This window comes from Chroicocephalus ridibundus, chromosome 17, assembly GCF_963924245.1.
Source record: "Chroicocephalus ridibundus chromosome 17, bChrRid1.1, whole genome shotgun sequence".
Lineage (NCBI taxonomy): Eukaryota > Metazoa > Chordata > Aves > Charadriiformes > Laridae > Chroicocephalus > Chroicocephalus ridibundus.
The window spans coordinates 3,418,380-3,442,039 of record NC_086300.1 but is presented as its reverse complement, the minus strand read 5'-3'; the positions used below and the strand labels follow the sequence as shown (position 1 = coordinate 3,442,039).

The window sequence follows — 23,660 nt, the reverse complement described above, 5'->3', positions numbered from 1 at the left end:
TGTAAGGTCTTTGTGGAACAGGCAGAACTATGGAGAGCCTGAAGTTAAATCTGCAAAACCAAAGCCATGGAAAATCTTCAGACTGAAAGGGGTGGGCGCCCAGTAAAACTGCCCGTCACTGCAGCAGGATTAGATCCCTGGCGGGGTCCTCCTGCTGCCGACAGCACACCTTTGGCATGTCACCACTAATTCAGGAGGCACCAACTCCATCTTGGTGTGGGGCGAGGGCTGTCCTGGGGAGCACGCGTGGAACAAGCCATAGGTGTGCCCAGAGAACAGCAGCCTCACCACCGCCATCTCAGGCTGGCAGGTGCTCCAGAAACCTTGTAATCTGTTCGATCAGGTATCTTGATATCAGTGTCTGTCCTGGCACTCACTTCACTTCACCCATGGTTCTTAGAAAAAGAGATATAGTTGTTTATTGTTCTGAAAAGATCCACAGGAAAGAAAAAAAAAGGGCTTTGGCAGGGAGGAATTTAGAATTCAATCAGTTAACATCATTGATTATAATATAACAGCATATTCCAGCAGGTAGAGAGAAAGAGAACAGGAAGGGATTGCTCCACTGGAAGAGCTTAATTTCTCTTGGGAATTACTTTTAAACTTTTCCTTTTTCAGTGGTAGGAAGGGCTACTGAACTCAATTTAGACAGACTGTGGAATTAAAATAGCTCACATTTAATATGATTTTCTGTAGGCCCACACATGTGCAAGGTATAAAGGTCCATCGCAGGGAGCCACATCAGAGAAAAATAAGAATAGAATCCAGGGCTACAGAAATGGTTCGTCTCTGACCAAACTGAGGAAATGCACAGGTGGGTGATGGGCGATGGATGAGGATGGACGGGCGATGGATGAGGAATGCCCAGATGGAGTTCCTGATGAAACTCATGGGAGTAGCACTCTTCTTACCAAGACCACAGTTGACTCATTTGTTGTAGAACAATTAATTACCACAAATTGTTTCTGAGGTTGTCCTCTCCCTCCTGTGTGACTGAAGACACATATCCAGCGATGGCATCATAGCTTCTGTGAAACCCACTGACTGCTTTTGGTTCTTTTGCCAGGTCAGAGTATCTGTTTGTGGCTCCGCATCCAATTTCCCAGTGAGTAAACAGCACCTGGGAAGGCTTCAGAACACTGTCACTTCAAACAAACTTTTCTGATTTACAGAGGTTCATAAGATGTGTTATGAGCAAAACATCTTCCAGGGGAAGATACGATTTCAAAGCTCAAACAGCCTCATCAAATGGCTGAGGAGCCTCATCAAACAGCCTCACCAAACTCATCAAATGGCTGAGGAGCCTCTATACCAACTACAACAGAAAATGTCTGACCTTTCTCTGTCCTCGCGAGGTTATGAATGTTAATGGCGCCATAAGAGACCTGGTGCAGACCTTTCCTTCACAAGCTCTTCTGGCTTGTAAGGTAAATTGGTGTCTCCAAACTGACTCACGACAGCCATCTCAGGCCAAAGAGCTGTGTCCACAGGATGGTGGGCCAAAAAAGTGTAGGAGACATGGAAATACTCATGAGTTACAGAATAGTAAGTCTAAAGTTTCTTTGTGATACAGTTATAGCAGTAAGCATAGTTAGATCAGTTATTTAAATAAAAAAAAGAAGAGAGGAACAGAGAGACAGAGAAAAAGTGTCTGTTGATGGTATGAAATTACAGCATTGGGAAATGTTTGGAATTGTTGGGTCAGATGTTATGATGCAATAATGCCGAGAAGGAGATACAAAATCAACACCTCTGGCATTAATGCCAATCAGCAATAAACATCTCATAGGGAAGAATAAAGGTGCATTTCAACAATCTAATGAGGAAAATATGACTAAGGAATCACACCCTGTGAGAAAATAATTTTTATTTTTTAATAATGATGACTCAAGCTCAATAACATATGCAAAGCAACTGGTTCTGACGTGCAGATAATTAGAGAGCTACCAAAAGAACAATCATAATTATGAAGATCAAAGTATTACATTATCTTCAGCATATCTATGAAAATGTCTGTAGGGGTATCAAGACAGAGGGTAAATGGCTTTCCATGACTCTTCAGTCAGCCATAACACCCATTACTAACTTTTATGGATCTCATAATCGTTGTGGCTTAGAAAGAAAATGTTGCTCCAGCCACAACTGCAAGCTGAGTATAAGTAAGATGGAAAATGAAGAAACGAACAACGAAATGAACTAATAACTTTTACCTCCCAAATAGAGATGAATTTCTATCAAAGTTTAACTCTCATGTGAAAAGACCCCTTGTCTTTCAGGCTCAAAATTTATGTTTTCTAAAAGTTATTTAGAGGCAAAATTTCATTTCCGAAGACGGGGTCATCACATCCTCTTCTCTTACAGAAATGCTGTAATGCAGTAGTTTTGGAGACCTCTGCAGTGTTAGAGAGACAAAAGACAGAAGGCAAGGAGAATCTAAAGGGTCATCAGAGCCGAGTCACTGCTACACCAGGATAAAAGCCCTGCCATCAGTTGGTCAAGGTCAGTCTCAAAACTGTTTCTATTTCCCATCCAAAGCTCCCGCAATGGAAGCACCTTCCAGACCCTTATGCCTCCCACAGATAAAAAGCTCCTCTTAGTTTCCAGCCGAAATACACTCAAAACCAGATTATGTCCTTTCCTGTGTGGACAACAGGTTTGTCTTTTATTTTAAATAGCCCTGGTACCTCCTTCCTTGAGAGCAAGCTGATAATCATCCTAGCCTCCGTTTTGCTAAGTTGAAAAGCTGGATCCCTTTGCTCTCTTCTCCCAAGACAGACTCAGTGAGGACTTACAGATGCTACATATCTATTTCAGTTTAAAATAATCTTTGAGTGACTGGAAAATTGCACAAAATTTTAGAAAATCACAACTTTGAAATCACATCACTGTATGTCCATCCTTCTGTGCAAGACAGGATTACTTCCTGGAAGTGATACTACCAGAGGTTGGTGAAAAAAGGAAGAGCATTGCTTCTCCAAAGGTTATGCTACCGAGATTTACCACTAAGCACTCTGAAAGACAGTACCCATGATCAGTTACTGCCAGTTCTGAAGGTAAAATGAAACAAGACTCAGGCACAGGGTGTTTGAGTTCATATTTCTCCAACTCCAAAATTAAAACAGAGTAACTAGGTGGTGCTTTCACCACCTGGTTTCAGGACAAAAAATGACTACTAAGAACAAAGAGGAACTAGTAAAATGAGTCTCACTCACTAATTAGGCAGCAACATACTATCTGCAACAGAATCTAACACACAGCCACCCACCTGAAATTACAGTGCATGCTTTGTGTGAATCAGCATGCAAAGACAATACCCATGGGGAGTGCTGTCCCAAGCCCCAAAAGAAATTCCCCTTAGCACATCACTTTCGGCATGAGCACTAAGGCTGGCAACCTCCATGGGAAGCTGGACTGCCTTCCAGGTGACACCCACCCAACAAGGTATAAATAGCCACCAGCGAGGACGAAGGCTGCACTCTGATCTTCTGTATCAAGCTGAGCAGCGGGCTTTGCTTTTGGGGCTGGATTTCTGATCACTTCAACCATGAGCTGCAGCATCAAGAGAACATCTACCACCTCTTACAGGAGCGGTGGAGGTGGCGGCGGCTGCGGTGGCAGTAGCAGCAGGAGTTCCTCCGTCTCCTGCCGGCGATACGCCTCCTCTGTGACAGGCGGTGGAAGCTATGGGGGGGGAGCATGCGGCATTGCCTACGGAGGGGGCATGAGCGCTGGCAGCCTTGCTGGTGGCTTTGGCGGAGGCTTGGGAGGAGGCTTTGGTGGAGGCCTAGGAGGAGGCTTTGGTGGTGGTTTTGCAGGAGGCTTTTGTGCTGGGGGGGACACCCTTCTGAGCGGCAATGAGAAGGTCACCATGCAGAACCTCAATGATCGCCTGGCTACTTACCTGGACAAGGTGCGAAGGCTGGAAGAAGAAAATACTCAGCTGGAGCAGTACATCCGGGAGTGGTACAGGAAACAAGCTCCCAGTGTTTCCAAGGACTACACCTCCTACTACCAGACCATCGAACAACTCCAAAATCAGGTAGGATAGTCCCGACTAACGTGGCTCCATCTCCACACGCTAGTCCCACTTGTAAGGACGTCTTCCTTCCCTCTGCCACTGGCTCTAAAGGGGTGGGAGGGAGCTGCTGGACGGCCTTGCTGGTGGTACCGCCGGCAGAAACCTGCTGAGCTGCGCCTCCCAGCTCTGGGGTAAGCAAACCCCACCACCATGCCACAAGCGAAAGGCATGTGCTCTGGGGGCACAGCCCGAGGCATCAAGGAGTGCTCCACCAAGCCAAAACATGCTGGCGCACGTAACTGAGATCCCACGTTCTACAGGTGGCTCCAAACCAGGCGTGTGTGGTTTCCAGTGCTTCCCTCTGCTCCCACCCAGTTCAGCTGGATGGAGCGCTAAGCCACAGCACCTGGACTGCAAGACCTGAAGGCCCTTTATCTTTGCACACTCCTACACAGACCAGAGGGAAGGACCAAGGCCTTCCCTCGCAATCAGCTTTCTTTATAATGAGATGAATTTACAGCATCATGGACAAAGATTTCACTTTCTTATACACCCAGAGTGCAGAAACCCATAGGTATTGCTGATGTCTCAGCCTAAATGTTCTTCTGTTCTTTCCCGCGTCAATATATTCTTTGATCAGAATGTATGGGGAAGCCAAAATCTTGCACTCACCAGTTCTTGTGTTATGGCAGTTCAACAATTGTCTGTCGCTCCTCCATTAATGCAGGAAACAATTCCAAGATTTGCAACAACGCCCCACCAAAGCTTTGGGTCTTCTTTCTGCTTGTCCTGCATGTCTTGAACATCCTCCCCAACTTCCCCTTTTGCAGATCATTTCTGCCACTGTGGACAATAACAAACTGGTTCTGGACATCGATAACAGCAAGATGACCGCTGATGACTTCCGAATGAAGTGAGTACCTCTCTGCAAACCTTGCACATTTCATGTAATGAATTTTACGAGATTCGTGAATGCAGGTGACCATACCCTGTTCTAAGTGGGATGACCGAGCCTACGCACTGTAATGAAATGAATGTGTAATGCTTCTTTCTTTGGTATAGGTATGAGAATGAGCTGGTCATCCGTCAGACTGTGGAGGCTGATATTAATGGCTTGAGAAATCTCCTGGATGATCTCACTTGCACTCGGTCTTCACTGGAATCTGAGCTAGAGTCCTTGAAGGATGAGCTGATTGCTCTTAAGAGAAACCATGAGGAGGTATGATCCAATGATAAATAGCGTGTCCAAGACACAGTCCCTTGATTCTTCAGGGTTCCCAAAGTTACAGATCAAATCAGTTCAGCCTTATGTCATGTGACTGTCATTCCTTTGAGCCTTGACACTGCTTTGCCCACCGCCCCCAACACAAGAAATGACCTGTGCTCTTTGCTCCTCTCCTCGGCCCCTCTGCAGGAAATGAGGCAGCTGCAGGCTCAAACTGGTGGTGACGTGAGCGTGGAGGTCAATGCTGCCCCTGGCGAAGACTTGACAAAGATACTGAACGACCTGAGAAACGAATACGAGCAGATCATCGAGAAGAACCGCAGAGAGGTTGAGCAGTGGTATGAAGTCAAGGTACGTTGCGATGCACAAAGTGCAGTCTCCTTCTGTGGGAAAGCCCAGACACCCTGGGACGGGCCACGCAAAGCCTCTGGCTAAAGGGGGAGGCTGCTCACTGGCACCTCGCTTGCACGGCTGGGGAATGGGCAGGAAAGAGCTGCTGGGAAAGACTGCAGCGGCAGAGGGGGAGCAGGCCAGGTCTGGTGCACAAAGGTGGGTGGAACGGCACGATCTACCGAGCAATGACCAGGCTGTCCTCGATGGGGACAGGATGAAGGGGAGAGGCTCCCTGGCTATCTTAGTTCGCTGTCAGCAAATCTGCTCCCTGAGGGGATTTTCTCACTCAGAAAGTGTGTCTGGGGTTTGACTCCTGCAGATTGAAGAAGTCAATCGGCAGGTCACTTCCAGCAGCCAGGACATCCAGACCAGCAGCCACCAGCTCACCGAACTGAGACGCGAAACGCAGAACCTGGAGATCGAACTGCAGGCGCAGATCAGCACGGTATGTGGGGCAGGATCGCCGAGGGCCCTTCCCCCCTCAGGACGGGCAGGGACGGGTAGAGCTCTGGTCCTAAACTCCTGCATTTCCAATTCCACTTTCAGAAAAACTCTCTGGAAAACTCCTTGGCAGAGACCGAATCTCGCTATGGCTGCCTGCTGCAACAAATCCAAGGGCAGATTAACTCTGTAGAGGAGGAGTTGGCCAACATCCGCTGCGAGATGGAGAGTCAGAACCAGGAGTACAAGATGCTCCTGGGCATCAAGACCCGCCTGGAGCAGGAGATTGCTCAGTACCGGGCTCTGCTGCAGGAGGGACAGCAAGACATTGTGTATGTATTCTGTTTGCAAATAAGCGGATAAAATCTATCACGATCTTTTCTCTATTGGGACTCTCAGAAGACAGAGTAGAATGTTTTAGCAGTCTGTAGTTGAAATCTAAATACAACAGGTTTTTCCACAGCAGCTGCATTGAAATGTGTACATAATAAGTACATCACACAGAGGGCAACACAGAGCATATAGTTACTGACATATTTTCATTTAATCAGTTCCTCTTGGCCTGTTTGTGCAGAGTGAATTCCATGAGAGTAATCACTGTGCAAAACCAGTCTGTAATACACTGCCTTCTGCCAGCTGATGAGCAAGCACAGCTGGACTGTGAGAGTAGAATTATATTTCTACAGTCTTTTGTTTTTTCTCTTTCTACCACTTTCCAGGAAAATATAGCTGACAGGAATGAAAAGAAGGAAAAAAAAAAAAGAAATATTTGCAAGGTCCAGGAAAAGCCAAGCTGTTACATGCACTGCACATTATGTTACAGTATGTCTCTCTATGAAGGTATTTATCATTCGCTTCATTAAATCTCCTTTCCTTGCACAGAACGTCACAAGGAGCTCTCCAAGGAGGGGGAATGTCCTCCCACTCTTATTCCTCTACTTCCTACTCTCACGGGCAATCTGGTGACAAGACAGGTAAGAAACACCTTCCAAAGAGGTTCCTAATTTATCCTGTCCCCATAGCTTTCATATTTTGTGTTTCATCTGTTTTTCCTACTAATACTATCCCTTTTGTTATGGTTTCCACGTTTCCAATTGCAACAGGGATTAAACCATTCACAATCAAATCTCTTAATTTCAAGGTGTCTTAGCTTCAGCTACAGAAACAACTCCTTTCCCACACTTTTGCTAACGCAGACGGCCATTTAAATAAGGGATACATCTGAAATATCAGTGCCGTGAGAGACTCTTGATTTCCCCATCAGAGTAATGGTTTCTTCTTTCATTCCCCAGGGCAGTCAAGAGTGTGTTAAGATATCACCGATGAGTTGGTCTTCCCTGATCTACCTACTGCCGCCTGAGCAACCCAGCCTTCAACGCGATAATACACACAGCACGTGCACTGTCCACCTACCCAATGCACAGATTGCTCCACAGATGTTATTCATGAAGCTGAGATGAATAATTTCTAGGACTCCTAAACTTATCTGCTTTTTCCTTTTTATATTGTTCTTCATCTGCAATGACTATACCTACAGGCACTTATTCGCAGTGCAATTCGTGATCTACTTTCTGCTGATAACAATGCCTCTAATAAAACTTTACTTTTCTGCAACGCAAAGAAAACTGTGTCCAACAATCTATTTGGTATATGCATATTGTACTTAAATTTAGGTGGAAAAAATGAGATACACCTTCACAGAGAAATTAAGGTTGGGTGTATTATGTAATATGGCCACAAAGAAAACAGTGTACCCTAACTTAATCAGATGATAAATTCTGGTATCAGTCAGGATAAAATATTGGAGATGAATGAATACTTTCACATTAAACTCAAGAGTGACACCTATGGGGAAGAAAAAAGGATGGGTGAAACTTTTTTCATAGCGTACATTGCAAGTGATGTGCAAGTAGTTGACTTGTTAGTTCAGCAGCTGAACTGAAACAATTAAGCCCAAAATTTCATGAAAATTTTTCCAAATCAAAACCACTTTCCTTGGAGTCACTGAACGAGAAATCAGTCGCACCCGGGCAGCCCTCTCCCCCAACTTTCAGATGAGGGCTCTGTCTAATCTCGTTCAATAAAAGCAAAGGATTAGATCAGGAAATGAGTGATGTGTATACAGAGAAGTTCTCCTTGTAACACAAAGTTCAATTGCTAGGATTATTCCTCCTGACATGTTGGAAGATCGGGGCTCAGGTCTTTTACGTGATGGTTCAGAATAAGGCAGCGCGTTCTCTTGTTTCTCAAGGCAGTACTCCTGCCTCTATGGCTGGCCAGTGCTCTGGGTGGCTGGGTGGAGGACGGCGGGTGGAGGCAAGGCTCAGTCTCTCTTACTAAAACTGCTCCACTTCATGTAACACACTTACACTATTTGGGCTTGGCAGAGGAAGAAAAATCGGTGAAACGTCTCACCCATTTAAAACTTACAAATCTGTGTTTAGGTATTTGATTTGCAGTGGGCTGAGAAAGCAGCTGAACAGGGTCTACCACATATCAGGGGAGTGACTCACTGGTGAGCGACTCGGGTCTCACAAGCCTCCATTGTTCTCTGAACAGCACATAAATCACAAACATTCTTTATTCTGTCAAATAGCTTTGCACTTGCACTTTGGTTTGCAAACAGATTCAGGTCAGGTAAGATACCATCTTTTTGGATAACCATGTATTATTTAAAAAGGCATCAAATTGTCTACATGTTACAATCTAAAGCCAAATACTCAGCACAGCCAAGAAAAGAGATGAGTCAGAGAAACTCTCCCTAAAAACCAAAGGAGATTTGTAAAGTCAAAGCAAAAATACCTCTCCCTTGAGTCACAACAGGATTCTCATGCTCCTCCACAAGCTAACAGAGACTTGTGTTCTGCCTTATGCTCCATTTTACTTCTCAATTCAACCAGTGCTGACCACCTCAAAAAAATAAAGGTCTAAACCTGAGCATTAGTCAGCTGTAATGGACTTGGGGATGAAATAACTTAGTTGACCAGAGGTTAAATAGAAAGAATGTTTCTGATCCCAGAAAGGAGCCAATGCTGTTGTAGGCCGTCTGTTAGGAATACGCTCAAGTTTCCTGCTTCCCTACCACTGTCCCTCTGAAGTGGGAAAGGGGAGAACCCTGGTGCCGGGTGTGCTGCCCTCAGTCTCTGCAGAGCATTTGGAGGATGGAGGCGGGTGGACTCTGGGCGCATCCGCCGCTGAGCCCAGGCGCCCACCTCTGGCTCCCCTTGGACTTTGCTGGGTGGAGGTATTAGGCGGGACTTACCAGAGCAGAATTTGCCCATTGTAACACCAAAGCCCATCAAAACAAGATGGAATAAGCTGGAATCGGTCTGCATTTGCAGTGTCAGTGTGCGGGAGAACTGTGCTCTGCTCGTGGTGGTTGGGCTCAGGTCTGCTCCCGTGGCTGAGCTCACGGCACGACCCCCCCGGTGCCTCAGCCGCTGCCGGCCCGTGACGCTGTGGGTGCAGCACCTCGGTCCGCGCAGCGCGGGGGCTCGCACAGCATCCTCTAGTGGCAAATCCAGAAAAGACACAGGAGCATTTGTGACGGAAACTGTTCAATACGGTCTCAAATTCAAGCCTCAGACCTGGGAAACGGTTAGGCCAAGGAAAGAGCAGCTAAAATAATAATAAAACAGATTCGTTTTTCACAGAGGTAACATTGTGATACTAGATGGGGTAATAAACCAAATCAACAGAGAGACACTAAAAAGGTCTGGAAAATTAAATCATTATGAAGGACGGGGAAGAGAAAGAGAGGAAGCATCTGTTTCGCATAATTTTGCCCAGAGGTTTTGAGGTAATTCCATATGAAATCAGCAAACTTGGATTAACTCAAAACCTCCTGTATAGTTCTTGCATGCATTTAATTAGCGTTGAAGTTGTTTCGTCTCTGTTTTCAACTCATTTAGTAGCAACAGTGGTTGACACAGACAGACAGGGAGCCTGGTATTACCAAGTGAAGAGGAGAAGATTTTTATTAATAATGAGGTTCAATATAATGGTGCCGTGTTTAAAAAACAGGCCTGCAGGGGGGACTGTGGAGATACCGACGTTCTGTACTGGTAGTTTCCAAAGGCAGCCAAGGTATTGTGCATTATAATCTTTGGGTGTGTTTGAATTTCTTAATTCTGGAAATTAATCATCTCCACCTGCATAATCTAACGATCTCAGGAGGTTAGATGAAGATGAGAGGGGGGAAATAGCTGCATAGAGAAGAATCCTGAACAAGAAGCAGAAATTAGTGGACTGAATTCTCTGGCTGAGGGCTGCCGTGGGCCTGCAGGGTCCAGACCGCAGCAAACGTTTCTGTTTGGAAGGGCAGCTGCCAGGCGGGGACAGGTAAAGCCGCCCGATGCAGCCACGTCCTGCGGCTTCGTGCCGGCCCTCCACAGTCTCCCGCTCTCTTGGCCACAAGGAACTGGTCCCAGTGAGGCAGCGCCTGCTGCCCGCAGCCTGGCCGGGCCCCCCCACCTCAGCCAGGCTGGTGCAAGGCATCTTCCCTGCTGGCCCCACCACTGCCGCGGGTACTGCAGAGAGAGAACCTGTCATTCACTGTGCTTCTGATAAAAAGTCAGACGAAAGGAACTTTTGTGATATTTCTCACGTTTCCCAACCTACCATAATCATGAAAAACAACAGCAGTCAGTTAAGGAAGTACAAAAATTCTTCTAGGAAAATCCTTTCTTTCTGTATTCCAAGTAACATATTTCTGTTAAGTTTCATGCAATACACAATTTTGGAGTGGAAATGCCAACAAACTTCTGAATTTCTTCAAGTATTTTCACATTATGACAGGCATTAAGGGCAAATGGTGTCTCATGGTTGATACAGAGAAGATGCAATTCCAGGGGCACCGGAGCTGACTTTCGTAACTTTTTTAGTACTGCCTAAAGAGAAGTTTATGCACGCTGCAATTACTCCTAATAACCCACTGTTTATGAGCCCACGCTCAGAGATGCATTGCAAAGGCTGGCTGCAGGGAACACCTTTCCACGGGCATGCACTCCTGCGCTAACCCGCCCTGGCAGCAGGAGCGCGCCTGCGGATCAAAGGCACTTACAGTCTCATTAATCAACGTTTTCTTACTACAGCTCTAATCTTAGTTCAGTTCTTTCCCACAACCCGATGTCAGGCTATCAAAAATTATGGCAGTATCAAGAACTTCATAGTGATTTCACACACGCAAAGATTTTAAACAAATGCTGCTGACTCCTTTCTGTTTAAAATGCTGTTAGAAATCATGTCACCAGAATCTTACAGTTTTTATCAGTTATTAAAGGTAGATCCATTAGAAAAAAGTGAAAAAGCACTCAGCAAGTATCTCAGTCAGCTTGATTTGGTGGTGGTGGGCTGCCCAAAATACCTAAGCAGTCAATGAGTCAATGCACACCTTAGTGTTTAATTAAAAGAAGATTTAAAGCTGAATACAAGTGTCAGAGGCTGGTGGAAAACCATGGTTCTCACTCAGATACAGTTAATAGCCAGGACTGTCCAGGAAGGTAACCCACCTGATACACACAAATACTGTGGAATTTGCTTATAAACTACTATTTTGAAAATGGAGCAAACTGTTACGAGTAATTAGAAATACCCTTTTCCTTTCCTAAAGGTATGCAGTCATTCTGGGCAGCCAAACCCAGGGCTGCAGAACGTGTTTCCCGGAGCTGATAGTTGCTATGAGAACAAGCTGTTCTAAAACCACCTCAAACTAGTGGCTACAGGACATGCCCTCGGAGAGTAATGCAGTTTGATCTTCTCACTGAGCCTAACAGAGATCTGGAGACTCTCAGAATTTATCTCAAGCAAAAATCAGTATGAAACCAACCGTCGGACCAGGAAAGCCCAAATCCAGTTGACAGGATCCATCAGCAGGGTACAAAGAGAGTTCCTTGTTTTCTGATTTGATGAAGAACATGTCTTTAATGCTTGCACAGTAAAACCTCTACCTTTACAGGAAGCCGTGGCTTGTCGCTATGATCAGAATATATTCTTATAAAACTAGCAAAAGAAATAATAAAATATAATTACATAAATACAAATATATAAAGAGATGCATATAAATCTATGAGCACATAAACATAAATAGCACAAATACAAATATGGTCTCCAAATGTTTTACAGATATGAACAGAATAAAATAGCTCATCCCTCTCTGTGCTATGAAACCCATCTACTCTCATTCTACCAGGCCGGGGGGGTTTTCCGAGTCGGAATTTTCCATGCGGCCTATGGGAAAATGCCCTCTGAATGGCTCTAGGCCTCCTCCTGCAGCATGAATCACTGCAGACCTGCAGTGACCTGGCAAACCTTCCCCGCGTACCCGCTCCCTCCGAAGCCTGGCACGGGATCAGTCTATCTGGTTTTGGCAGTGGCCTCTAAGTCGCTTATTGCTGCTGCCTGCAGCAACCTGACTTTTGGAACGCATCCTCTCGTCAGTTAGACATTTGACACTTAATAATAGTTTCCAGCCCCATCATACCTTGCTGAGATTTACCGAGCAGATAATAGGTTAGAGGAAGTGTAAAAATATATCCAGTGACTTGTCTTTCACTCATCAGGGCTTGGTGTCTGAACTGATCCTTTCTTCCCACACAATTTTTAACCAAGCTACAAGAAAATCTATTTTATTTTCCAGTCTCAGGTACTTTACTCCCTGATGTGCGTTACCATTATAGTTCTGCATCGATAGAGAAGTCAAGCATTTCTAGGGAAACTGAGACAATAATGAGGTATTTCCAAAAGTACACACCACATCCAGTTTCAAGTATTTGCCAAGTATTTACATTGCTGCCAGTTATTTAAGTGTTTGAGTTCACGATCTTTCATTATTTTCCTCATACTAACTTATTCAAATATTACACAAATGACAAACTTTGAGAAATTAAATTCTATGTCCCAATATCACTAAAGAAGCCTGTAGCTCAACAGGAATCCGTATCTTTCAAGTTCAGCTCAAATCATTGAATCATCATTTCTCTTCTGCCATGAAAGAACTAGACCCCTGGATAAAACTGAGTTGTCCTGCATCTTACTCTCGTAATTTCTTTTAAAACTGAACCCTTACATGACCTTATTTCTCATCTCTTTCAATGCAGAAATCAGGGCAGTCACATGCATTTGTCTTCCCCAAATCACATTCCTTCTACTTTGCAAAAATAGTAATTTTGAGAAAGTTAAGTGTTGCGCTCTGCTCTTATCTACCCTCTTTTTAAAGTGTGAACAGCTGTGTGTGCATGTGCTGGGACCTGCCTTTTCAGCACGTAAACATTCTTGTCTTTGAATCTTTGGCACATTCAGTGCATATGTGGCAACGCAAGGTTTGTGAAGATAAAAAAAAGATTAATGATGGGATATAAAAGCAAGAAAACTAAGAATTGTACCTTAGGCAGACATTCAACACAGTCATTTCAGTACCAGCTGCAGACCAGCTCTTGTTATCATTGGTTCTTCCCACAAGGAAGTTTAAAGAAACAATAGAAAATTTTGTTTCATGTGTATGATCTTCAACAGGAGAGGAAAACATACAAAGTTGTGATTTTAAAAGGGCATACGTCATGATCAGTAGAGTGTGATGGCCAAAGTTTTCATGAGCTAGAGAAGAGACTAAGACTGAAAATGTGCATACAAAGAGTCAAGAAGCACATTTTCACTGATGGAAGCAGAGGTAGAAAGGAAGAATTATCAGAAGGGACAAACACTTAAAGATTTACAAGGTAAATTCAGAAAAATAATCTGAAATTCCTCATTCGTCCACAGAAGCATCCATGGAATTGCGGACACCAATAATGGAGTCATTAAATTGTTCACAGAGTTCACTTAAATGTTAAATGTTAAAATGTTCACAGAGTTCACTTAATTGTGAATTAGCATTATGTGCATTAGCAATCCCTGGAAGCAAATACAGCAGGATGTGAAAAAAGTGAAGTACATGCCAGTGTCACTCAGGGGCAATAAAAAATGTTTTACAGGACAGTTAACAAAAATAGTCTGAAACGATATGAACAGTTTTGTAAAGCAGTGGTGACTACTAAAGCAGAGTAGACAAAGGGGAAACAGAACAAGGGCTCAGCAGGAGCCTGGGCGTGGACTGCCTCCACCGGTCTGCTGGATGACTTCACTTTAATAAACGTGTCTCCCTTACCCTCAGATAAGCTGCAGATAAAGGAAATTCCCTTTGTTGACCATTCCTTATATTTCCTTTAGGGAAAAGCTGACCCTACAGTAAATTGAGTTTATTGTGGTGGGAAGAAAAAAGACCTATGCAGAATGATAAAAGCACTTTCTTTCTTGAGCAAATACTTTGCCATACTAAAGGCTTTCCCAAGCATTTAAGTGCATGTTATCACCTTAAGGGAGTCCCAACAAAATCAAACACATGCAGCCACTGAGGTAAAAGAGAGATCTAAAGTTAAAAGAAAATCAAAACCTTTCTGGAAACGCAGAATGTAGTTTTAATAAAAATGCTGCACGAGGGACTGATTTGCTACTAGAAGCTTAGGATCTATTTGGTGCTATAAATAAGATTAAATAGTTAGTTCATTTGACAGTGTCTCCCAAGCTTCTCCTCTCCTGACACTTCCAGATGTATTTCCAAACTGCCATGAAGAATTGCTGCTCATTCTTTGGAAAATTTTTCCCTTACGCAGAAGCAAACCCAACCTGCTTGTGGTACATGACCAATATTCTTACAGTATAATATATGACGATTGCTGCTTTTACTCCAGGGGGTTCAGAGGGAATGCAGAGGCCTTCCAGACCCCATTTTTCATTAACTGGATCATAAAATATTATGCAGCATCATAAATGCGCATTTTATTTTGCAAAACCCCAAAATACACTGCTCTGAGGACCTGACATGGGAGTTCAGGGAACAATGAACCTAGAGGGAAGGATGTTCCTCTCTCCTTGCAGCAGGAGACAAATCAGAATACGCTGGTATTTGTTCTCCTTTAAGCTTCTTGTATTTCTGTTCAGTGAAGAAAAGGTCATTGACTTAAATTCTTTATGCTGTAACTATGGACTTTAATATCTGTTCCTCTGTAGCTTTCTTTTTGTCTGCAGGCAGCCTGTAACTTTCTGATACTCGTTTCACGTACTCACAGGACTCGGAACAGTAACCAGCCGGGCAGGTTTTTCCTACCCAGGGCTGAACAGGACATTCAGATCTACAGAAGGAATGACCAGCGTGTCTTCGGAAGACAGCAGCGTCCTCCCTATCTCTTAAGAAAGGCTGTACAGTTTTACTGTGCAAGTTGGAGAGCTGTGTACATGCAGCAGTCTCCACAGACAGAAAAGAACTCAGCGGCGATGCCCCCAGGCTACAGCATCCCCGGCAGGTAGTGCATGGTATGTACATTGTGCGTATGAAGTGATATATTCTGTACCTGACTCATTGCAGAATTCCTCTGTCTGATACAGCCTCATAACCAGATCCAGCCCAATGGGGCTGTGAATACAGGTGCCCTGGCCAGCTTCCAGCCTGTGTGTTTGGCCTTTTACCCTCCCTGTATTTGCCCTGCAATCCCGCATTTCTTTCTGTACAAAGCGAGTACAGCACTAACGTGTGGTCTAAAATACCCGATGCATTTTTATGGCTACAGAAAGGCCAGACAGGCCCTCACACAGAGCGTGCGTTTCATTTGGCTTATCTTTAATTTTTTTATCTTGGTATTAAACGAATTTCTGATTGAAACATGACAGCATGCATCTTGTGCTCCAAAGGTCCTGTTCAGTGGAAGCACTTGCAGGTGGCAGCATTTCTGCCCAGGCCTGGCTGCCCCCCCTGAAAGCTGCAAACGCTGGCAGACAGCGTAGTCCCTCTTCCTTTGAAACAGCTCTGCTGGGGAGTCCCAGGGGTTTGGAGGGAGTGAGGGGCAAGTGAAAGGAAGAGAATGGAAAAAGAGATGTGAGTACCCACTTGTATGTCGGGGATGGTTATGGAAGAGCTTGCAGCAACATTGCTTTTGAAAATGCATCTTGGATAACAGAGGACCTAAAACATTTTAGAAATAACATTTTCATGGATCTCAAAGACCAGAAGACTACGCGATGGTTTCTTTCTTTTACTTCCCTCTTTCAGCAGCACCCAAAGGACTAAATGGATAGTCAGGCACTTGTTTCTGTTGTTGCTCATTCCCCAGGTACTCAGGGAAGTTTAATGCTTATCTCTGCTACAAATGCAGCTACTGCTCCTTGAAAAGGTTTCTGGTTTCTTTAGAAAACCGACTCTTTCAGACAAGGCATGTTCTCTGTCAGACCCTCTCTTCTGCTGTCAGCCCAAAAGGAACTGAGAGCAAAGAAAGAAACAGTGAAAGTGATACTGATGAAAGAAGAATTTTTCTCGTGGGAAATAAGGAAAACAGAGGGGTGTTTGTTTTGTTAAGGTCCACACACACTGTTCACCATTTGGGATCCTTTTAAGCTCTGTTATCAGTCTAATCTATTACTAAGTTAATCACTCTGTATTAAAATTCTTTCCTGAGATTACATGAAGAAAGTCGTGTGACTTCGCTATGGACGCAGTGTTGGCTGCGGCAGGGCCGCACGCTCCCAGCCCTTTGTTTCCATACAGGTAAACTGTAACTTGATTTATGAATGCTCCCCTCGTCAGGGTGCCGCCTCCTCTGAATCCCACCTTTTGCTTCAAGAGGCAATGGTCAGGGGGAGGCAATCAGCTCTTGTGTGTGAAGGTATTTGGGAGGGAAACACAGCCCACTTCACAGCAACTGACCAATAAGAGGAATTGCCGCGTTGGCAGAAGGCTTAAGGCTGATAAATTCCATGGGTCTCAGATAACACATTCTGCAGACAACTCCCATTGTCACGGGCATAAAAGAGGTGGGGTGGGGGAACGGAGCACACACTCCTGCCTCAGGATCACAGACTCTGGGAGCTGCAGCTTGGGTTAGGTCCTTGGCATTTCTTACCATGGCCAGTTATAGCTTCAGGCAAACTACCTCTGCTGTGGCAGGGGGGCCTGGTGCCTCCTCCCTCCGTTTCGGTGGGGGTTACTTTAGGGCTCCAAGCATCCATGGGGGATCTGGTGGCAGGGGTGTGTCAGTCTCTTCTGCTAGATTTGTCTCTTCTGGCCTGGGAAGCGGCCTGGGTGGTGGATATGGAAGTAGTTTTGTCAGCAGCTTTGGCGGTGGTTATGGAGGTGGTTTGGGTAGTGGTGATGGCCTCCTCTCAGGAAATGAAAAGGCAACTATGCAAAGCCTGAACGAACGCCTCGCCTCTTACCTGGAGAAAGTGCGTGCACTGGAAGAGGCAAACTCTGATCTTGAAAAGAAAATCCGAGACTGGTACCAAAAACAAGGACCAGGCCCGGCTCGGGACTACAGTCCTTATTACAAGACTATTGAAGACCTTCGAGATAAGGTAGGTGTTAATATTTATTAAAAATCATCTCAGATTTGCACTTGAGGAAGTGTAAAAACCCAAAGAGACAAACTTCACTAGGAAAATACCCAGAAGGCATTGCAGTTTATGAAAAGGAGAGGAAGATCAGATGAATACGTAACGATTGGGCGGGGCAGATAGAGAAAATTATCAGTATGGAATTATCTTCTTTTTTAAATGTTAGCTAAGAGAATGTACAAAACAGTCAGTCTGAGATGCCTCAGTACTTAATTCTCTGATACTGTTCGCTTTTAACAAAGCATATATACACACACACACACACATATTTTTTATATATATATATACATGCACATACTGGTCATATATACATATAGACCAGTCAGTATATATATATGACCATATATATACTGATTTTTAAAAAGAGAGCCAAATGACAACAGCAGCGTGCCTATCTCTGTAATCTGTTACCTGCCATATAGCTTGAAAAACTTCAGAGGCACATACACGCAGCTTTAACAGTAAAAATAAAAATTGGTTAAGTACAATTTTGTAAATATGAAGATAGCAACTCAAGATTTCATCACCATACATTTATTTTTCTTTCACATTTCACTTACTTAAGATTGGAACTGAAATAAGAGTGCTGAAACATTTGGCTTATGGAAAAAGGAAGTAGCAGACATGAAGTAATCAATCCCATATATAAATGCAGGATTTGGCCCAACAGCCCATGGGTGCCTGATAACAGATTACTTTGAGATGATACACACCCCAGATAACATAAGTAGCAGCTGATTAAACTATGTAAATAAATGAACGAAAACTTGGGGTTTCATTTTCACAGTTCAGCTTGGAGTTCGTGACTGCTCCCACGCAGTTTGCTTTGCCCTTTCTTCAATCCATTCACATTCTCTATTGATTTCAAAAACTGAGCTCCAGTAAAAGGTAAAAATTCTAGGTAAAAATTAACAGGCATTACTTCTAAATAAACAAAATTTCCTTTAGGGGCTTTCATAAGGCGTGAGGAGAATCAATAAACACTATCCTGGAAATAAAAATGTGTTAAAGGACTACACGAATGCAATATAAACCCATATTGATTATGAAACAAACACATCATTTATTTTAAAATCATCCAGCCCTTGTACCCACTGTTAAGAAAATGTGTAACGAGAACAAACTCTGCCAAGAGGGGTCTGCAGACTTTGCTCCCTTTGCATCTCTCCAGGAAAGAGGTTTCTTGCCTCAGTCCTAAAGCACCACTTACCAACGCATCACCAAAGTCCTCTCCCTCCAAGACAGCACAGGGTTTTCTCTCAGTGGGTCTTCTACCCAAAAGCTCCTTCATAGGCCAGACACGAGAAGAGCACCCATCCATAACTGACAATCATGGCAAAAGCACTGTGATGAATCTATGCGACCTATTTGATATAGATCATTGATACTTTCCTGCTGAGACCCAATAAAATACACTTTTATTTGGTGTAGCTACAGATGAAATAGAATCTCAACTCTTTTCATCGTCAGATCAGGAAAGAAGATAGCATGGCTGTTTCAGCCTCAGCAATGAACTCTCATTGTTTGTAGATCCTTGATGCCACTATCAACAACTCGAAGATTGTCTTGCAGATTGACAATGCCAGGCTGGCTGCTGATGACTTCAAAACCAAGTGAGTAACTCCTGAAAGGAAAAAGATCTCTTGAGCAGGCAAAAATCCTTGTTGAGCCAAAGGGCAGTGGTTGTGAAAAAAGAAAGGAATGCCTATAAAATCTGTGTATGAACATGAGTTTGATCCTGTCATTGCAGTTCAGCCCCTTATGTATTTGCTGAAAGCACCTTCTGCACCACTGAAAATTTGATATCATGTAAAATACGTGGAGAAAAGTTTAATGCTGGACATTAGCTACATCATAAATCCTATAAAACCATATACTTCTATAGCATGTAATGTGTTGCATGGTGGGCTGGCTTAACCAGCTATACTGAATAGTTTTGGTTTGTCTTCTTAAGGTTTGAAACAGAGCAAGCTCTTCGCATGAGCGTGGAGGCCGACATCAATGGCCTGCGCAGGGTCCTGGACGAGCTCACGCTGGCTAGAACGGACCTGGAGCTGCAGATGGAAAGCTTAAAGGAGGAGCTGGCCTACCTGAAGAAAAATCATGAGGAGGTAAAACAAACCCAAGAAACATGTTTGAAAGTGACCTTCGAAAAACAGCGTGTGGGAACGTGGAGTCCCTCGGGATTGCCCTGAGCTCTCCACCGGTGAAGAAGATTTCTGTGTAGACTGGGAAATTAAAGACACCCCCTGCAAGTATTTAAGGGGAGTCAGTCAGACCTTAGCCCTGGAAGAAAGAACAGAAGGTTCGTAATGTTTGCAGTTTATCATTGTACCCTCTTTTGTCTTCCTCTGCCATAGGAAATTAGTGCCCTGGGAGGGCAAGTAGCTGGCCAAGTCAGTGTTGAACTGGACTCTGCTCCAGGCATTGACCTGACCAAGATCCTGGCTGATATGAGAGACCAGTATGAACACATGGCTGAGAAGAACAGGAAGGATGCTGAGGCCTGGTTCCACAGCAAGGTAGAAAAAACTCCATAGTATACAAATACAAACAAACAAACAAAAAAATCCATGAAAGAAACAAAACAATTTTTAAACCACACAGAAAAGTGCTGTGAAAGCCTTATGACCTCCATTTAGAGGTCCCACATTTCTCACGTAAAGTTTTCCCTGTTTCAGACCGAAGAGCTGAACCGTGAAGTAGCTGTCAATACTGAGCAACTGCAGAGCAGCAAGTCTGAAATCAGTGACCTGAGACACACCTTCCAAGCGCTGGAAATAGAACTTCAGTCCCAGCTCAACATGGTACATTAAAATTTGCAGTGAAATGGGTATGTGTTCCCCTCCCTCTAAGGATTCCTGCATCTGGCAGCGACCTTTCTGTGGTTTCCCCTGCTCTACTCTCAGAGAGCTGCACTGGAGGGCACCCTGGCAGACACGGAACAGCGTTACAGTTCCCAGCTGGAGAAGATCCAGGACGTGATCAACAGCATCGAGGCGCAGCTGGCCGACATCCGAGCTGATTCGGAGCGCCAGAACAGCGAATACAAGACCCTCATGGATATCAAGACTCAACTGGAGCAAGAGATCACCACTTACCGACAGCTCCTGGAAGGCCAGGAGTCCCAGTAAGCAACTTCACTCACTGCAGAAAACCTTTTTGCTGAGCCTTAGACAGTCTGACCATGCCACAGGGCTCATTTGCCACAGCACCACAGTAAATACAACTTCAAATACCCCAGGGGTTCTAAGATCTTTAACAAATTAATTTTTCTGGACCAGAGTGGAGCTAGAAATGACAAAATTCCCATTTATATTAAGTGAGTAACTCAAAGAGTTTCTAAACAAAAAGGCAAACTGACAAGCAGTACAAGAGATTAAATGCAACGAGCAGTTAAAGTGATAATTAATTATTAGCTGCTTGACATCCCATAAACTTCCTGTTACCAGCTAAATAGGTCTTGCCTCATAGGAATCAGTGTAGAAGAAAATATTGTGCAGAGAAGTGAGGGCAGACAAGCTAGCTGTAGCTGTTTTCGGAGAGGCATTAAGTGGACCTCCCAGATGGGAGCATTCCACATAGAGCCTCAAGGAGGAAAAAATGAGGTAGGAGTTGAAAGGTTTTGATTTGCTCCGTTCCTTCTTTTTCCGTAATTGCCTTTCCCACTGCAGTTGTTTAAAAATATATATTCCTACAACAATTCCCTCTCCTGAGCTGAGGGGGAGAGCAAGGAGATGACCATCTCTTCCTTGACTATATACAAAATGCACCTGATTGATAGAGAATTTCCTTTCATACATCCTCATCTCACGCAGCATTTGATGTGTTACCTCTCCTTTCAACTGTTGTCTCTTTGTTCTACAGGATGTTCGGCTCCCTTTCTGGAACTGCCGGTAAGAATTCCTTCTCTTTCAGGAACCCTTTGGGAATCAAAGAAGTTTTATTTTCTAAAAGGAAATACACACACATTATGGGAGTTGTGTCCCTTCTAGAGACTGGGCTGCTGCACCAATTTGTGTTACTAATAAGCAACAAATAAGTAACTCTGGCTAGAATTTAAGACATTTCAGTCATTAAAAGATGTTAGACATTAGAAAAAAATCTCAGACTATGCTACAGTAAAGGCTAAGTAAAGCACAAAATGCTTAATCATTCCCCCAGATGAAAGAATACAAGAAATTTAAGCTTGGCCAGCTCAGGAGAACTGTATGAACATGCAAGTAAAACTTGCCTTGAGCTTTTAAAGGTCAGCTGTATTGTAAAAGTGATGTATGATTCAAATCAATGCTATGAAGAAGAAAACTTCCGAGAGAAGGGAACGAGAGACGAGAGATAAAATAAGCTCAGCACCCATCGCAGAGGGGTCTCATGTGTGTTACGCTTAAGTAATCACTGTTCTTTCTCTCCATGTTATTGTAGACAAAAGAGACAAGCTGGCAGATGGAAAATAGTGCTGAGAGTCCTCCAAACGTCATCTTCAAAGTGAGAAAATGCAGACAACACACAGGAATTGGAACAGAGAGGAATCACTCTAAACTGATGGAAGTTACTATCTTAAAGCACAGAAAATTCTTGGCCACACAAAGTTTAGGTAGATTCATCCATTTAGTGGTGATTAATTTGCAAATTGGGTTAGCTTTTCAATTATTTCTAGTTCTTTCATGTACTGAATTGCTGTATCTACTATAATAAAGATGATCTTCTTGAAATCTTAACTTCTTTTCATTTCTTGGGATATTGTTACTGAAGTCCGGCTTCAATCGGGCAGGAAATAGGGAGCCTCCCCGAGAGGTTAATGCTGACAGTGTCTGGGGAGGTGGCTTGAGCTCCATCTCTCATTGCTTCCAGCTCCTCTTGCTGGCAGGAGCTTTGAATATGGAGGCAAGAGCATCCTCAACCCCCCGAGTGGGGAATACAAGAGCGACTCATTTCTGACTCCAGTGACTGTGCACTCCAAAGAGCAGGAGCAGTGAGAGGTTACGTGATTCTGGTAAGAAGCAAGAGCTGGGAGATGTTTTGTTAAGGTACAAGGTAGCTTAAATGGCTTGAAGGTAACTCCTACAGAAACAAACAGGAGTGAGAAACACTGGTGAGATTTCTTCACTCGCTTTCCCAGTTCATACAGAGGTAACAAACCTTCAGCACCAATTTCAGCCACCTTCATTCTCATGCCATTGAAAGGATAATATCCTAGCTGAAATTCTAAATGTGATCACTTTTAGTTCAGGCCCCCAGAAATCAGCAATTTCATTTCCCAGCATCCCTCTGCAAGCTTACTGCCAAGGAAACTTTTCAGGGTTTGTGCTAAACGAAAATCATGGCTATCACATTCACACCTCCCGCTGTCACCAAAGGCACCTGAAGGGGAAATGGAAACGACAGGATGCCTAGAGTAAAAGTACCCCTGTACTGCACTCCCGCAGAGCGGATCATCTTGCAGCCTGTGTTTCAGGGAGACATCATCAAATCCTTCAGCATTGCTCTCCTTGGACTTGGGAGGGAGTAAGTATTTCACCCTTGTTCATAACTAGATGTTTGTGACAGATGAATCCAGTGTTTGCATAGCAGGGAGCATCCCAAAGCTGTGGACCTCCTTGATCAAGGTTGGGCAACCCTCTTCAATTCAAGAGGCGCTGGTGCTGGCTTTGGGTTCAGCAGTGACTCAGGCGAGCTGTCAACGTCAGCTGTCAAGTACTGACACAGACAATCACAGCCTAACCTCTGGAAATCCAGCATGGAAGCATTAGGCAGTGGCTTCACTCTGACAGGGAAAAACTATGACAGGAAAGAAAAACAGTCACGGAAAGTAAGAATCAGCAAAGAGAGACAGAGAAGAGGACAAGATGGGAAGAACAGGGGGACTAAGGTGCTCTGGTGGAAACAAGGGCAGAATTGAAAGGGAGTAGTGGCCTGAAAAGTCCTGGCATGCCCAAGATGCAAAGGGTTCTTCAGAAGCTCGTCTTTTATATGCTGCCCGCTTTTGGAAGAGTGAGGAGAAAGCTCCTGTGCATTAACTGCTTCAGTACAGGCTGTTCCTGAGTGCTGACACACTTTCTAATAAATGCTTTGTACCAAATTTATTCCCTACAACAGTTAGACTTGGAATGCCTCCCAGGTAAAAGAACCAACAACTCCAGGTCTGTTTTTAAATCTTAGCAAATC

General features: G+C 44.1%; 2 protein-coding genes across 2 annotated transcripts; both read left to right on the top strand.

Moving 5' to 3' along the window:
* The first annotated feature begins 3,544 nt into the window (after positions 1-3,544).
* LOC134524647 (keratin, type I cytoskeletal 16-like) lies at positions 3,545-7,389 on the top strand. Its single transcript, XM_063354840.1, has 8 exons — positions 3,545-4,039; positions 4,849-4,931; positions 5,081-5,237; positions 5,433-5,594; positions 5,956-6,081; positions 6,183-6,409; positions 6,960-7,051; positions 7,370-7,389. Exons 1-8 carry the CDS (start codon positions 3,545-3,547, stop codon positions 7,387-7,389), a joined length of 1,362 nt encoding a protein of 453 aa, XP_063210910.1.
* A 9,533-nt stretch (positions 7,390-16,922) lies between these two features.
* Positions 16,923-22,173, top strand: LOC134524659 (keratin, type I cytoskeletal 19). Its single transcript, XM_063354859.1, has 8 exons — positions 16,923-17,456; positions 19,026-19,108; positions 19,450-19,606; positions 19,856-20,017; positions 20,177-20,302; positions 20,405-20,625; positions 21,363-21,391; positions 21,918-22,173. The coding sequence occupies exons 1-8, from the start codon at positions 17,007-17,009 to the stop codon at positions 21,947-21,949; spliced, it is 1,260 nt and encodes a 419-aa protein (XP_063210929.1). The 5' UTR covers positions 16,923-17,006; the 3' UTR covers positions 21,950-22,173.
* Positions 22,174-23,660: the final 1,487 nt, after the last annotated feature.

Excerpts from the sequence above, each read along its gene's own strand:
- LOC134524647 (XM_063354840.1), top strand. The coding sequence starts at position 3,545 with ATGAGCTGCAGCATCAAGAGAACATCTACCACCTCTTACAGGAGCGGT. Across the intron at positions 5,238-5,432 it reads TTAAGAGAAACCATGAGGAG|GAAATGAGGCAGCTGCAGGC; the intron begins GTATGATCCAAT and ends GCCCCTCTGCAG. Across the intron at positions 6,410-6,959 it reads GAGGGACAGCAAGACATTGT|AACGTCACAAGGAGCTCTCC; the intron begins GTATGTATTCTG and ends TTCCTTGCACAG.
- LOC134524659 (XM_063354859.1), top strand. The coding sequence starts at position 17,007 with ATGGCCAGTTATAGCTTCAGGCAAACTACCTCTGCTGTGGCAGGGGGG. Across the intron at positions 20,626-21,362 it reads CTGGAAGGCCAGGAGTCCCA|GATGTTCGGCTCCCTTTCTG; the intron begins GTAAGCAACTTC and ends TTTGTTCTACAG. Across the intron at positions 21,392-21,917 it reads CTCCCTTTCTGGAACTGCCG|ACAAAAGAGACAAGCTGGCA; the intron begins GTAAGAATTCCT and ends ATGTTATTGTAG.